This window comes from Physella acuta, unplaced genomic scaffold (genome assembly GCF_028476545.2).
Source record: "Physella acuta isolate Inbredline_101_S28 unplaced genomic scaffold, ASM2847654v3 ptg001618l, whole genome shotgun sequence".
Classification (NCBI taxonomy): domain Eukaryota; kingdom Metazoa; phylum Mollusca; class Gastropoda; family Physidae; genus Physella; species Physella acuta.
This window is the reverse complement of record NW_026733132.1, coordinates 150,044-166,346: the sequence shown is the minus strand read 5'-3', so window position 1 is coordinate 166,346 and position 16,303 is coordinate 150,044. Positions and strand designations below refer to the sequence as shown.

The 16,303-nt window shown below is 42.0% G+C and overlaps 1 protein-coding gene across 2 annotated transcripts; it reads left to right on the top strand.

Annotated features, from left to right (window-relative positions):
- Positions 1-53: 53 nt before the first annotated feature.
- On the top strand, positions 54-16,066 carry LOC131929339 (sodium- and chloride-dependent glycine transporter 1). Of its 2 annotated transcripts, XM_059285447.1 has the most exons (14): positions 55-844; positions 1,058-1,189; positions 2,402-2,564; positions 2,989-3,093; positions 4,936-5,068; positions 5,703-5,837; positions 7,044-7,147; positions 7,344-7,468; positions 7,974-8,086; positions 9,037-9,168; positions 10,080-10,179; positions 10,802-10,902; positions 11,931-12,098; positions 15,861-16,066. In XM_059285447.1, the coding sequence occupies exons 1-14, from the start codon at positions 724-726 to the stop codon at positions 15,945-15,947; spliced, it is 1,719 nt and encodes a 572-aa protein (XP_059141430.1). In that variant the 5' UTR covers positions 55-723; the 3' UTR covers positions 15,948-16,066. The 2 variants fall into 2 exon arrangements, with proteins under 2 accessions (XP_059141431.1, XP_059141430.1); XM_059285448.1 differs by lacking the exons at positions 10,802-10,902; positions 15,861-16,066 and having other exon boundaries at positions 54-844; positions 11,931-12,073.
- Positions 16,067-16,303: the final 237 nt, after the last annotated feature.

The window sequence follows — 16,303 nt, the reverse complement described above, 5'->3', positions numbered from 1 at the left end:
CACAGCTAATTAATTATTTTAAAGCTCGACGTGACAGAACGAGGCCCTGAAATTGATTAGTTAATTAGGTTAAATAAGAAAATAAACTGGATTTCTCCAAGACACTGAGGCCTATTTCAGTTATAATATAAGAATTGTTTAACATTTTCTTTTGGAAGTTCATTTTTTTACCGGTTTACACTTATTTTTCAATGAACTGAGGGGTTTTTGTAAAAATAATTTGAATTAAAACAGTTTAAAGCTGTTTTACAATATAATTTCGTTTTTTCGTAGAACAATGGATTTTTTTAATAAGCACACACTAGAGTGACTTACACAAAGCATTGGTAGCAAGCAAGCTATATACAGGTCAGTAGTCGTTACATGTAACTTGACGGAGAGGCATCAACTGTTGAGTGAAACTCTAAACAATACCTGGTTTCAAAGAAATAAACTGAACAAAAATCATTAGCATAACAAACAGCCTTAGAAAGATACATAGAAAGATACAAGCAAAATATCAACAGCCTTAGAAAGATACAACACCAACAGCCTTTGAAAGATACAACAAACACCAACAGCCTTTTGAAGATACAACAAACACCAACAGCCTTTGGAAGATACAACAAACACCAACAGCCTTTGGAAGATACAACAAACACAAACAGCCTTTTGAAGATACAACAAACACCAACTGCCTTTGGAAGAAACAACCAACATCAACAGCACCAACAACGGTTCCAAATGGCAGAGACTAGAGGATCCTGGGGATCGTGGCTGGAGTTTCTCTTGTCAGCCATTGGTTCTATGGTGGGACTGGGCAATATCTGGAGGTTTCCGTACGTTTGTTACCGGAATGGTGGCGGTAAGTGTAGCTCAGTATTAGCCCACAAATACAAATAAAATACACTTGATTTGGTCAACCTTAACCCACGCCAACCATAAATAAAATACATGTGATTGTGTTAATCTTAACCCACGCCACCCATAAATAAAATACATGTGATTGTGTTAATCTTAACCCACGCCACCCACAAATAGAATACATTTGATTTAGTCACTTGTTTAACCTCCCTAGGAGCATTTTTGATTCCCTTCTTTGTGTCGATGATCGTGTGTGGCTGTCCGCTTCTCTTCCTGGAGATGCTCTACTGCCAGTACTCGAGTCTAGGGCCTGGGAAGGTCTGGGTCATCTGCCCTTTGTTTAAAGGTTAGCTACCCATTACATTCACAGTATTTATTTAAAGGTTAGCTACCCATTACATTCAAAGTATTTATATATGTAAGGTTAGCTACCCATTACATTCAAAGTATTTATGTAAGGTTAGCTACCCATTACATTCAAAGTATTTATGTAAGGTTAGCTACCCATTACATTCAAAGTATTTATTTAAAGGTTAGCTACCCATTACATTCACAGTATTTATTTAAAGGTTAGCTACCCATTACATTCAAAGTATTTAAGTAAGGTTAGCTACCCATTACATTCAAAGTATTTATGTAAGGTTAGCTACCCATTACATTCAAAGTATTTATATCTGTAAGGTTAGCTACCCATTACATTCAAAGTATTTATGTAAGGTTAGCTACCCATTACATTCAAAGTATTTATGTAAGGTTAGCTACCCATTACATTCAAAGTATTTATGTAAGGTTAGCTACCCATTACATTCTAAGTATTTATGTAAGGCTAGCTACCCATTACATTCAAAGTATTTATGTAAGGCTAGCTACCCATTACATTCAAAGTATTTATGTAAGGTTAGCTACCCATTACATTCAAAGTATTTATGTAAGGTTAGCTACCCATTACATTCAAAGTAGTTATGTAAGGTTAGCTACCCATTACATTCAAAGTATTTATGTAAGGTTAGCTACCCATTACATTCAAAGTATTTATGTTAGGTTAGCTACCCATTACATTCAAAGTATTTATGTAAGGTTAGCTACCCATTACATTCAAAGTATTTATGTAAGGTTAGCTACCCATTACATTCAAAGTATTTATATCTGTAAGGTTAGCTACCCATTACATTCAAAGTATTATGTAAGGTTAGCTACCCATTACATTCAAAGTATTTATGTAAGGTTAGCTACCCATTACATTCAAAGTATTTATATCTGTAAGGTTAGCTACCCATTACATTCAAAGTATTTATGTAAGTTAAGCTACCCATTACATTCAAAGTATTTATATCTGTAAGAGAAGTTTAAAATCGTGGCTACAGAAATAAATGCTGTTAGTTCTGGATACGTTCATAATGTATTTAGTCATGACTATAGCAATAATTCATTTAGTCATGACTACAACAATAATGTATTTAGTCATGACTACAGCAATAATTCATTTAGTCAAGACTACAGCAATAATGTATTTAGTCATGACTACAGTGACAGCGCAAGTAAAACCTGTTCTCGTCAGGTATCGGTTTCGGCATGATGACCCTGACCTTCGTTGTGTCCATCTACTACACCATGATAATGGCCTGGACGCTTTACTACGCTGCTCTCTCCTTCAGTTCTGTCCTGCCCTGGAGCCAATGCTTGCCTCATCAATACCAGCTGTGTGGGAATAGCAGTTACAGGTAACAAACTTTTGATACCTGTATTTTGACAGTTACAGGTAACAAACTTTTGATACCTGTATTTTGACAGTTACAGGTAACACAACTTGTGACACCTGTATGGTGACAGTTACAGGTAACACAACTTGTGACACCTGTACTTTTGGCAGCCCCCCCCCCCCCCCCCGAAGAAAATCTACCGCCCCTCCCCCCCCCGAACAAAATGGAAATTTATATAGAAAACATATACTTTTACCAGTGTCCACCACCCCCTCGGAAAATTTGTACGCCTCCCCCCCCCCCCCCCCGAAAATATTAAGTGCCCCCCCCCCCGGAGAAAAAAGTCTGGAGGTTTTACTACACAAATAAATACATTGATTTATTGCCTCTAGTTTTCGTTTATATTGCCCTCCATTTCTCAACTGCAAATTTCCATCGCCAACAGCTACAACGAATTTACCAATGAGACCAGTGTCACTAATGTCGCCAATCTTACGTTATCTACAATGAAAAACGCTACATATTCGTCTCGAGAGGAACAGTTTTGGTTGTGAGTTATCGTTCCTTTGTTTAAAGCTTGTTGTTAGTGAGTTATCTGTCTTTCTTGCAGTTAAAAATCTTTTGTTTGTGAGTTATATTTCCTTTAGCAAGGGGGGGGGGGGGTGAAGGGTCTGGCTACTATTAGGGGCAGATAATTTAGTTAGAAACGATTTTAAACTTAGGGGAGGTAACTAAGAGGAGTTTACTTTCACCTGGGGGGGGGGGGGTAGGGATTGGGGAAAGGAGGGGGGAGTACTGTCGAATTAAAAAATTATGGATTACTGAAAAGTAGAAAATAAAACAACTAAATAGCGGGTCGGCTCGTCTTAATTAATGCACGTAGGCATGCCACTTTCGAAATGAAATTTTGTAAAAACATCGTTCTGTGTAGATATATGTACGTATGAATACCAGTTTCTAAATGAAATGTTACATGATAAACCTACTGCCAGTTATAAATGAAATGATAACATGATAAACCTACTGCCAGTTATAAATGAAATGCTAACATGATAAACCTACTGCCAGTTATAAATGAAATGCTAACATGATAAACCTACTGCCAGTTATAAATGAAATGCTAACATGATAAACCTACTGGCAGTTATAAATGAAATGCTAACATGATAAACCTACTGCCAAATGAAATGCTAACATGATAAACCTACTGCCAGTTATAAATGAAATGCTAACATGATAAACCTACTGGCAGTTATAAATGAAATGATAACATGATAAACCTACTGCCAAATGAAATGATAACATGATAAACCTACTGCCAGTTATAAATGAAATGCTAACATGATAAACCTACTGCCAGTTATAAATGAAATGCTAACATGATAAACCTACTGCCAAATGAAATGATAACATGATAAACCTACTGCCAAATGAAATGCTAACATGATAAACCTACTGCCAAATGAAATGATAACATGATAAACCTACTGCCAAATGAAATGATAACATGATAAACCTACTGCCAGTTATAAATGAAATGCGAACATGATAAACCTACTGCCAGTTACAAATGAAATGATAACATGATAAACCTACTGCCAAATGAAATGATAACATGATAAACCTACTGCCAAATGAAATGCTAACATGATAAACCTACTGTCAGTTATAAATGAAATGATAACATGATAAACCTACTGCCAGTTATAAATGAAATGCTAACATGATAAACCTACTGCCAAATGAAATGATAACATGATAAACCTACTGCCAAATCAAATGCTAACATGATAAACCTACTGCCAGTTATAAATGAAATGATAACATGATAAACCTACTGCCAGTTATAAATGAAATGATAACATGATAAACCTACTGCCAAATGAAATAATAACATTATAAACCTACTGCCAGTTATAAATGAAATGATAACATGATAAACCTACTGCCAGTTATAAATGAAATGATAACATGATAAACATACTGTCAAATGAAATAATAACATTATAAACCTACTGACAAATGAAATGATAACAGCATAAACCTACTGCCAAATGAAATGATAACATTATAAACCTTCTGCCAGTTATAAATGAAATGATAACATTATAAACCTACTGCCAGTTATAAATGAAATGATAACATGATAAACCTACTGCCAAATGAAATGCTAACATGATAAACCTACTGCCAAATGAAATGATAACATGATAAACCTACTGCCAAATGAAATGATAACATGATAAACCTACTGCCAGTTATAAATGAAATGATAACATGATAAACCTACTGCCAAATGAAATGATAACATGATAAACCTACTGCCAGTTATAAATGAAATGATAACATGATAAACCTACTGCCAAATGAAATGATAACATGATACTACCAGTGAAGAGGTATTGGATGTGAGCTCTGGGCTGGATGAAATGGGAGATGTCCGCTGGCAGCTACTGCTGTGTTTGGCCAGCTCATGGGTCCTGGTGTTTCTTTGTCTGGTCAAGGGCATCCAGAGCATGGGCAAGGTAAGATTCTAAAGATTGTGTATGATAGAGGGCATCCAGAGCATGGGCAAGGTAAGATTCTAAAGATTGTGTATGATAGAGGGCATCCAGAGCATGGGCAAGGTAAGATTCTAAAGATTGTGTATGATAGAGGGCATCCAGAGCATGGGCAAGGTAAGATTCTAAAGATTGTGTATGATAGAGGGCATCCAGAGCATGGGCAAGGTAAGATTCTAAAGATTGTGTATGATAGAGGGCATCCAGAGCATGGGCAAGGTAAGATTCTAAAGATTGTGTATGATAGAGGGCATCCAGAGCATGGGCAAGGTAAGATTCTAAAGATTGTGTATGATAGAGGGCATCCAGAGCATGGGCAAGGTAAGATTCTAAAGATTGTGTATGATAGAGGGCATCCAGAGCATGGGCAAGGTAAGATTCTAAAGATTGTGTATGATAGAGGGCATCCAGAGCATGGGCAAGGTAAGATTCTAAAGATTGTGTATGATAGAGGGCATCCAGAGCATGGGCAAGGTAAGATTCTAAAGATTGTGTAGTTTAATCGTTATTTTAACAAAGCGTTCGTTTGACCAATTATTGTTTAGATTGCATTACTCAGATTTAAATAAATCTGCTCATGTGACGTCATATCCCCCAGGTTGTTTACGTAGCGGCTACCGCTCCTTACGTCATACTTACCTGTCTCCTTATCCGCGGCTGTCTGCTGCCTGGGTCCAGCCTAGGCCTGTACTACTACATGATACCTGACTGGACCAGACTTGCTGACTTTGAGGTGGCGTCTCAGATCTAGCCTGATTGGGTGGTGTTAGCTTGGTGGTGTCGCGTCTAGCATGATTGTGTCGTGTTACCTTGGTGGTGTCGTGTCTAGCATGATTGTGTCGTGTTACCTTGGTGGTGTCGTGTCTAGCATGATTGTGTCGTGTCTAGCATGATTGTGTCGTGTCTAGCATGATTGTGTCGTGTCTAGCATGATTGTGTCGTGTTACCTTGGTGGTGTCGTGTTAGCTTGGTGGTGTCGTGTCTAGCATGATTGTGTCGTGTCTAGCCTGATTGTGTCGTGTCTAACATGATTGTGCCGTGTCTAGCATGATTGTGCCGTGTCTAGCATGATTGTGTCGTGTTAGCTTGGTGGTGTCGTGTTAGCTTGGTGGTGTCGTGTCTAGCATGATTGTGCCGTGTCTAGCATGATTGTGCCGTGTCTAGCATGATTGTGTCGTGTTACCTTGGTGGTGTCGTGTCTAGCATGATTGTGTCGTGTCTAGCATGATTGTGTCGTGTCTAGCATGATTGTGTCGTGTCTAGCATGATTGTGTCGTGTCTAGCATGATTGTGCCGTGTCTAGCATGATTGTGTCGTGTCTAGCATGATTGTGTCGTGTCTAGCATGATTGTGCCGTGTCTAGCATGATTGTGTCGTGTTAGCTTGATTGTGTTGTGTTAGCTTGGTGGTGTCGTGTCTAGCATGATTGTGTCGTGTCTAGCATAATTGTGTCGTGTCTAGCATGATTGTGTCGTGTCTAGCATGATTGTATTGTGTTAGATTGGTGGTGTCGTGTCTAGCATGATTGTGTCGTGTCTAGCATGATTGTGTTGTGTTAGCTTGGTGGTGTCGTGTCTAGCATGATTGTGTCGTGTCTAGCCTGATTGTGTCGTGTCTAGCATGATTGTGTTGTGTCTAGCATGATTGTGTCGTGTCTAGCATGATTGTGTCGTGTCTAGCATGATTGTGTTGTGTTAGCTTGGTGGTGTCGTGTTAGCTTGGTGGTGTCGTGTCTAGCATGATTGTGCCGTGTCTAGCATGATTGTGTTGTGTTAGATTGGTGGTGTCGTGTCTAGCATGATTGTGTCGTGTCTAGCCTGATTGTGTCGTGTCTAGCATGATTGTGTCGTGTCTAGCTTGGTGGTGTCGTGTCTAGCATGATTGTGCCGGATCTAGCATGATTGTGCCAGATCTAGCCGGATTGTTCCTCTCCTTCTAGGTGTGGAGAAGTGCGGCCACTCAAGTCTTCTTCTCTATCGGAATGGGTTTCGGTTTGATATCAACACTGGCCAGCTACAATAAATTTAATAACAACTGCTACAGGTATAAAAACCTTTGCTGCTGATAGTTGCGTTTTAGTTATTAATCTTTTTTTTATGTTGTGTACTGAATGGAGTATTTTTGGCAATGTTCTTTACATGGTAATAAACCGATGAAAAGAATATTCCATTTGTACTTTGCTAAGCGTATACTTGTGTATACTTGTGTACTTGTACACTGCTACATGTGTTGTGTACAGGGATGCACTTCTGCTGCCCGTCTTGGACTGTGCTACCAGTGTCTTCGCTGGGTTCATCATCTTCTCCTTCCTTGGGTACATGGCTCACATCTCGGGTCAAACGGTCGACACGGTGGTCGATGAAGGTGGGTCTTACAGTAGATCTGGATGGGTGGGCTTTACCATCTCCATCAGTTACAGTAGATGGGGATGGGTGGGCTTTACCATCTCCATCAGTTACAGTAGATGGGGTTGGGTGGGCTTTACCATCTCTATCAGTTATAGTAGATCGGGATGGGTGGGCTTTACCATCTCCATCAGTTACAGTAGATGGGGATGGGTGGGCTTTACCATCTCCATCAGTTACACTAGATGGGGAAGGGTGGGCTTTACCATCTCCATCAGTTACAGTAGATGGGGATGGGTGGGCTTTACCATCTCCATCAGTTACAGTAGATGGGGAAGGGTGGGCTTTACCATCTCCATCAGTTACAGTAGATGGGGATGGGTGGGCTTTACCATCTCCATCAGTTACAAGAGATCTGGATGGGTGGGCTTTACCATCTCTATCAGTTACAGTAGATGGGGTTGGGTGGGCTTTACCATCTCCATCAGGTACTAACTACTCTGGCGTGATGTCTCAACTTTCAGGACCAGGATTGGTGTTTATCGCTTACCCAGCGGCGTTGTCCACTTTACCCGTACCACAGTTATGGTCCGTGCTTTTCTTTCTCATGTTGTTTTGTGTGGGGCTGGACAGTCAGGTAAAATGTGTGATGTTTGTTCCTTGTGTTGCTAGCTGTATGATGTTTGTTCCTAGTGTTGCTAGCTGTGTGATGTTTGTTCCTTGTGTTGCTAGCTGTGTGATGTTTGTTCCTTGTGTTGCTAGCTGTGTGATGTTTGTTCCTTGTGTTGCTAGCTGTGTGATGTTTGTTCCTTGTGTTGCTAGCTGTGTGATGTTTGTTCCTTGTGTTGCTAGCTGTGTGATGTTTGTTCCTTGTGTTGCTAGCTGTGTGATGTTTGTTCCTTGTGTTGCTAGCTGTGTGATGTTTGTTCCTTGTGTTGCTAGCTGTGTGATGTTTGTTCCTTGTGTTGCTAGCTGTGTGATGTTTGTTCCTTGTGTTGCTAGCTGTGTGATGTTTGTTCCTTGTGTTGCTAGCTGTGTGATGTTTGTTCCTTGTGTTGCTAGCTGTGTGATGTTTGTTCCTTGTGTTGCTAGCTGTGTGATGTTTGTTCCTTGTGTTGCTAGCTGTGTGATGTTTGTTCCTTGTGTTGCTAGCTGTGTGATGTTTGTTCCTTGTGTTGCTAGCTGTGTGATGTTTGTTCCTTGTGTTGCTAGCTGTGTGATGTTTGTTCCTTGTGTTGCTAGCTGTGTGATGTTTGTTCCTTGTGTTGCTAGCTGTGTGATGTTTGTTCCTTGTGTTGCTAGCTGTGTGATGTTTGTTCCTTGTGTTGCTAGCTGTGTGATGTTTGTTTCTAGTGGCATTAGCTGTGTGATGTTTGTTCCTAGTGTTGCTAGCTGTGTGATGTTTAATCCTAGTGGCACTGGCTGTGTGATGTTTGTTCCTAGTGGCGCTAGCTGTGTGATGTTTGTTCATTGTGTTGCTAGCTGTGTAGTTTTTGTTCCTAGTGGCGATAACTGTGTGATGTCCATAATTAATGTCTGTTGAGTTCTTGCATGTTCAAGTTATAATTTGACTAAATATCTGGACAGTTCATGCATGTCCAGGGCGTGACAACAGCTTTGGCGGATTGTTTCCCATCTCAGCTGATGCACAGAAGAACTCAACTGACATTTCTGGTGTGTTTCCTGAGTTTTCTCCTGGGTATACCTCTCACATCACAGGTAAAACCTACATCCAACTCTCACATCACAGGTAAAACCTACATCCAACTTTCACATCACAGGTAAAACCTACATCCAACTCTCACATCACAGGTAAAACCTACATCCAACTTTCACATCACAGGTAAAAGAACTCTCACATCACAGGTAAAAGAACTCTCACATCACAGGTAAAACCTTCACACCTACATCCAAGTCTCACATCACAGGTAAAACCTTCACACCTACATCCAACTCTCACATCACAGGTAAAACCTTCACACCCGCATCCAACTCTCACATCACAGGTAAAACCTTCACACCTGCATCCAACTCTCACATCACAGGTAAACCTTCACACCTGCATCCAACTCTCACATCACAGGTAAACCTTCACACCCGCATCCAAGTCTCACATCACAGGTAAAACCTTCACACCTACATCCAACTCTCACATCACAGGTAAACCTTCACACCTGCATCCAACTCTCACATCACAGGTAAAACCTTCACACCTACATCCAACTCTCACATCACAGGTAAACCTTCACACCCGCATCCAAGTCTCACATCACAGGTAAAACCTTCACACCTACATCCAACTCTCACATCACAGGTAAACCTTCACACCCGCATCCAAGTCTCACATCACAGGTAAAACCTTCACACCTACATCCAACTCTCACATCACAGGTAAACCTTCACACCTACATCCAACTCTCACATCACAGGTAAAACCTTCACACCTACATCCAACTCTCACATCACAGGTAAACCTTAACATCAACCTTACTTTTACATCCAACACTTAGATCCTTCTCTTAGATCCAACTGTTACACTCAAATGGTTAAATCTAAATGTTACATCCAACTCTTACATCCAAGTTTTTCCTTTAAGTAAAATGTAACCTTTAATTCACGTGTTGTTTCAGGGAGGGTCCTACATTCTAAACCTGATAGACTGGTACATAGCCAGCTTCTCTGTCATGTTGATTGTCTTGATAGAAGTTTTAGTTCTAGCCTGGATTTATGGTATAGTTGCTTGTCTAAGGCACTACAATGTTCATTGAATGTCTGAATGTACAAACATCTTGATATACAGACTTTCAATTTCTAAATATACAAACATCAAGATATACACACTTTTATTGTCTAAATGTACAAACATCATGATATACAAATTTTCAATTTCTAAATATACAAACATCATGATATAGAAACTTTTAATGTCTGAATGTACAAACATCATGATATACAAACTTTCAATTTCTAAATATACAAACATCATGATATACAAACTTTTAATGTCTGAATGTGCAAACATCATGATATACAAACTTTTAATGTCTGAATGTGCAAACATCATGATACACAAACTTTCAATTTCTAAATATACAAACATCATGATATACAAACGTTTAATGTCTGAATGTACAAACATCATGATATACAAACTTTCAATTTCTAAATATACAAACATCATGATATACAAACTTTTAATGTCTGAATGTGCAAACATCATGATATACAAACTTTTAATGTCAGAATATACAAACATCATGATATACAAACTTTTAATGTCAGAATATACAAACATCATGATACACAAACTTTAAAATGGCGGGATATCTAGCTTCATGTGATGTCCACACAGGTACTGATCGTCTGTATGATGATATACAAAGTATGATAGGATTCAGACCTTCGATTGTTTGGAAATTCGCATGGAAATTTTTTACACCATTCTTCGTAATGGTACGTCTGTGTTTATATGTGTTTATTTATAGCATGATTTAGATAGCATGATTAAGTTGACATGACAAAAATGGCATGACTTCGATTATAGAAAGAACTATATTATGAATAAACGGATAGCAGGCTCTTTTAGTAGTGTTCGACTGCTAATCCTAGAGCCTAGAGTACCGAGCCCGGTCAAGATTTTAAATGCCAAGTCCATCTTGTTCTGAAGGTTACCTGACTCACGTTAGGGAAAGTAAAGGCGGCTGGGCATACTGCAGACCACAATACTGACCACACTGTCCCTTCTTATGCCGAGGTCAACATTGACCGTAAGGTTCAAATTGGTACTTTACCAATTCTATGTGTATTTACTTTCAATGCGACTTTTAACAACATTCATCAGTTTGAAACAAGAACATATTTGAAACTTTTATAGAAAAAAAATATCTTAGAGAAACAAGTAACTGTCAGCTATTATTATTTTAACGGAAATACATAAAGGTGTAGTAAGTGTGATGTACATGTCACAACCACACAATGGTGTTGTGTGATGTACATGTTACAACCACACAATGATGTTGTGTGATGTACATGTCACAACCACACAATGATGTTGTGTGATGTACATTTCACAACCACACAATGGTGTTGTGTGATCTACATGTCACAACCACACTATGGTGCTGTGTGATGTACATGTCACAACCACACAATGGTGTTGTGTGATGTACATGTCACAACCACACAATGGTGTTGTGTGATCTACATGTCACAACCACACAATGGTGTTGTGTGAAGTACATGTCACAACCACACAATGGTGTTGTGTGATGTACATGTCACAACCACACAATGGTGTTGTGTGAAGTACATGTCACAACCACACAATGGTGTTGTGTGATGTACATGTCACAACCACACAATGATGTTGTGTGATCTACATGTCACAACCACACAATGGTGATGTGTGATGTACATGTCACAACCACAGATAGGTGATTCTGAGTCTGATGTACACCTCACCAAGACATCGTTATTGGCAGGTGCTATGGACGTCTGGCCTGGTTAGCTTTCAAGGAATCTCCTCCACGTTTTCTGGCTTTCCCCCATGGGCCGATGCTGCTGGCTTGTTCATCGCTCTCCTGCCCATAGTGCCCATCCCGGTCAAGATGGTGTGGACACTACTCACACTTGATGGCTCTTTCAGGGAGGTCAGTGCTTTTATTATGGCACTGTTTAGGTGGTGGGCACTGTTTAGGTGGTGGGCACTGTTTATATGGTGGGCACTGTTTATATGGTGGGCACTGTTTATATGGTGGGAACTGTTAGGTGGTGGGCACTGTTTAGGTGGTGGGCACTGTTTATATGGTGGACACTGTTTATATGGTGGGCACTGTTTATATGGTGGGCACTGTTTAGGCGGTGGGCACTGTTTAGGTGGTGGGCACTGTTTAGGTGGTGGGCACTATTTATATGGTGGGCACTATTTATATGGTGGGCACTGTTTAGGTGGTGGGCACTGTTTAGGCGATGGGCACTGTTTAGGCGGTGGGCACTGTTTATATGGTGGGCACTGTTTATATGGTGGGCACTGTTTAGGTGGTGGGCACTGTTTAGGTGGTGGGCACTATTTATATGGTGGGCACTGTTTATATGGTGGGCACTGTTTAGGTGGTGGGCACTGTTTAGGTGGTGGGCACTATTTATATGGTGGGCACTGTTTATATGGTGGGCACTGTTTAGGTGGTGGGCACTGTTTAGGTGGTGGGCACTGTTTAGGCGGTGGGCACTGTTTAGGTGGTGGGCACTGTTTAGGTGGTGGGCACTATTTATATGGTGGGCACTGTTTATATGGTGGGCACTGTTTAGGTGGTGGGAACTGTTTATATGGTGGGCACTGTTTTAGGTGGTGGGCACTATTTATATGGTGGGCACTGTTTATATGGTGGGCACTGTTTAGGTGGTGGGAACTGTTTATATGGTGGGCACTGTTTTAGGTGGTGGGCACTATTTATATGGTGGGCACTGTTTATATGGTGGGCACTGTTTAGGTGGTGGGAACTGTTTATATGGTGGGCACTGTTTAGGTGGTGGGAACTGTTTATATGGTGGGCACTGTTTAGATGGTGGGCACTGTTTATATGGTGGGCACTGTTTAGGTGGTGGGTACTGTTTAGGCGGTGGGCACTGTTTTAGGTGGTGGGCACTGTTTTAGGTGGTGGGCACTATTTATATGGTGGGCACTGTTTAGGTGGTGGGCACTGTTTAGGTGGTGGGCACTGTTTAGGTGGTGGGCACTGTTTAGGTGGTGGGCACTGTTTAGGTGGTGGGCACTGTTTAGGTGGTGGGCACTGTTTATATGGTGGGCACTGTTTTAGGTGGTGGGCACTGTTTTAGGCGGTGGGCACTGTTTTAGGTGGTGGGCACTGTTTTAGGTGGTGGGCACTGTTTATATGGTGGGCACTGTTTTAGGTGGTGGGCACTGTTTTAGGTGGTGGCCACTGTTTAGGTGGTGGGCACTGTTTATATGGTGGACACTGTTTATATGGTGGGCACTGTTTATATGGTGGGCACTGTTTAGGCGGTGGGCACTGTTTAGGTGGTGGGCACTGTTTAGGTGGTGGGCACTATTTATATGGTGGGCACTGTTTATATGGTGGGCACTGTTTAGGTGGTGGGCACTGTTTATATGGTGGGCACTGTTTAGGTGGTGGGTACTGTTTTAGGTGGTGGGCACTGTTTTAGGTGGTGGGCACTGTTTTAGGTGGTGGGCACTATTTATATGGTGGGCACTGTTTAGGTGGTGGGCACTGTTTATATGGTGGGCACTGTTTTAGGTGGTGGGCACTGTTTATATGGTGGGCACTGTTTAGATGGTGGGAACTGTTTATATGGTGGGCACTGTTTATATGGTGGGAACTGTTTATATGGTGGGCACTGTTTATATGGTGGGAACTGTTTATATGGTGGGCACTGTTTAGATGGTGGGAACTGTTTAGGTGGTGGGCACTGTTTAGATGGTGGGCACTGTTTATATGGTGGGCACTGTTTATATGGTGGGAACTGTTTATATGGTGGGCACTGTTTAGATGGTGGGAACTGTTTAGGTGGTGGGCACTGTTTAGATGGTGGGCACTGTTTATATGGTGGGCACTGTTTAGGTGGTGGGCACTGTTTATATGGTGGGCACTGTTTAGATGGTGGGCACTGTTTAGGCGGTGGGCACTGTTTAGGTGGTGGGCACTGTTTAGGTGGTGGGCACTGTTTATATGGTGGGAACTGTTTAGGTGGTGGGCACTGTTTAGGTGGTGGGCACTGTTTATATGGTGGGCACTGTTTATATGGTGGGCACTGTTTAGGCGGTGGGCACTGTTTAGGTGGTGGGCACTGTTTAGGTGGTGGGCACTATTTATATGGTGGGCACTGTTTATATGGTGGGCACTGTTTAGGTGGTGGGCACTGTTTATATGGTGGGCACTGTTTAGGTGGTGGGTACTGTTTAGGCGGTGGGCACTGTTTTAGGTGGTGGGCACTGTTTTAGGTGGTGGGCACTGTTTTAGGTGGTGGGCACTGTTTAGTTGGTGGGCACTGTTTATATGGTGGGCACTGTTTATATGGTGGGCACTGTTTAGATGGTGGGAACTGTTTATATGGTGGGCACTGTTTAGGTGGTGGGAACTGTTTAGGTGGTGGGCACTGTTTAGGTGGTGGGCACTGTTTAGGTGGTGGGCACTGTTTATATGTTGGGCACTGTTTAGATGGTGGGAACTGTTTATATGGTGGGCACTGTTTAGGTGGTGGGCATTGTTTATATGGTGGGCACTGTTTATATGGTGGGAACTGTTTAGGTGGTGGGCATTGTTTATATGGTGGGCACTGTTTATATGGTGGGCACTGTTTAGATGGTGGGAGCTGTTTATATGGTGGGCACTGTTTAGGTGGTGGGCATTGTTTATATGGTGGGCACTGTTTATATGGTGGGAACTGTTTAGGCGGTGGGCACTGTTTAGGTGGTGGGCACTGTTTAGGTGGTGGGCACTATTTATATGGTGGGCACTGTTTATATGGTGGGCACTGTTTAGATGGTGGGCACTGTTTAGGTGGTGGCCACTGTTTAGGTGGTGGGCACTGTTTATATGGTGGGCACTGTTTTAGGTGGTGGGCACTGTTTTAGGTGGTGGGCACTGTTTTAGGTGGTGGGCACTGTTTATATGGTGGGAACTGTTTAGGTGGTGGGCACTGTTTATATGGTGGGCACTGTTTATATGGTGGGCACTGTTTTAGGTGGTGGGCACTGTTTTAGGTGGTGGGCACTGTTTTAGGTGGTGGGCACTGTTTAGATGGTGGGCACTGTTTTAGGTGGTGGGCACTGTTTTAGGTGGTGGGCACTGTTTTAGGTGGTGGGCACTGTTTAGGTGGTGGGCACTGTTTATATGGTGGGCACTGTTTTAGGTGGTGGGCACTGTTTTAGGTGGTGGGCACTGTTTTAGGTGGTGGGCACTATTTATATGGTGGGCACTGTTTAGGTGGTGGGCAATGTTTAGGTGGTGGGCACTGTTTAGGTGGTGGGCACTGTTTATATGGTGGGCACTGTTTAGGTGGTGGGCATTGTTTAGGTGGTGGGCATTGTTTAGGTGGTGGGCACTGTTTAGGTGGTGGGCACTGTTTAGGTGGTGGACACTGTTTAGGTGGTGGGCATTGTTTAGGTGGTGGGCATTGTTTAGGTGGTGGGCATTGTTTAGGTGGTGGGCACTGTTTAGGTGGTGGGCACTGTTTTAGGTGGTGGGCACTGTTTAGATGGTGGGCACTATTTATATGGTGGGCACTGTTTATATGGTGGGCACTGTTTAGGTGGTGGGCACTGTTTAGGTGGTGGGCACTGTTTAGGTGGTGGGCACTGTTTTGTCACATACTGTTCATGAAGGCCAATGTTATGTTGAAGACAAATTTATTGCCTCAAATTCGAACCACAGAGACTTGGAGCCTCACTGAGACCATCACGGCTGTGGAAGCCCGCGGAGCAAGTCATGGAGAAAGCTGAGTTACAAACCTTGGCTTGATTTTTGGGACTAAACCATGAGAGACAATGTCCAGTGTTTCTTTCAGGCATCTCTTCTGGTGGGCATTGCACCCCCCCTCGCCCAACCCCACCACACCCGAACCAAATATCATTTGTATACTTTCACAAGCGTCAATACCCCTCCCCCCCCCCCCCCCCCCCGCTATTCCCGAAAGTTTCAAGGGCCTGCTTCCCGCTCCCGGAGAAAAAGGTCGGAAAGAAACACCGACCAAATCATAGCCACATAAATATAATTGAATAAATTATGTGTAGACAATAATTGTTACTGTCGTTTTTACTTTATAAGTAAAATGTAGGGGGGGGGGTGGATATAAATTCTGTATTGTCCCTGAAGGT

Coding starts and splice junctions, on each gene's coding strand:
- LOC131929339 (XM_059285447.1), top strand. CDS start 724: ATGGCAGAGACTAGAGGATCCTGGGGATCGTGGCTGGAGTTTCTCTTG. Junction 3,094..4,935: donor CGAGAGGAACAGTTTTGGTT/GTGAGTTATCGT, acceptor TGATACTACCAG/TGAAGAGGTATTGGATGTGA. Junction 10,903..11,930: donor TTACACCATTCTTCGTAATG/GTACGTCTGTGT, acceptor CGTTATTGGCAG/GTGCTATGGACGTCTGGCCT.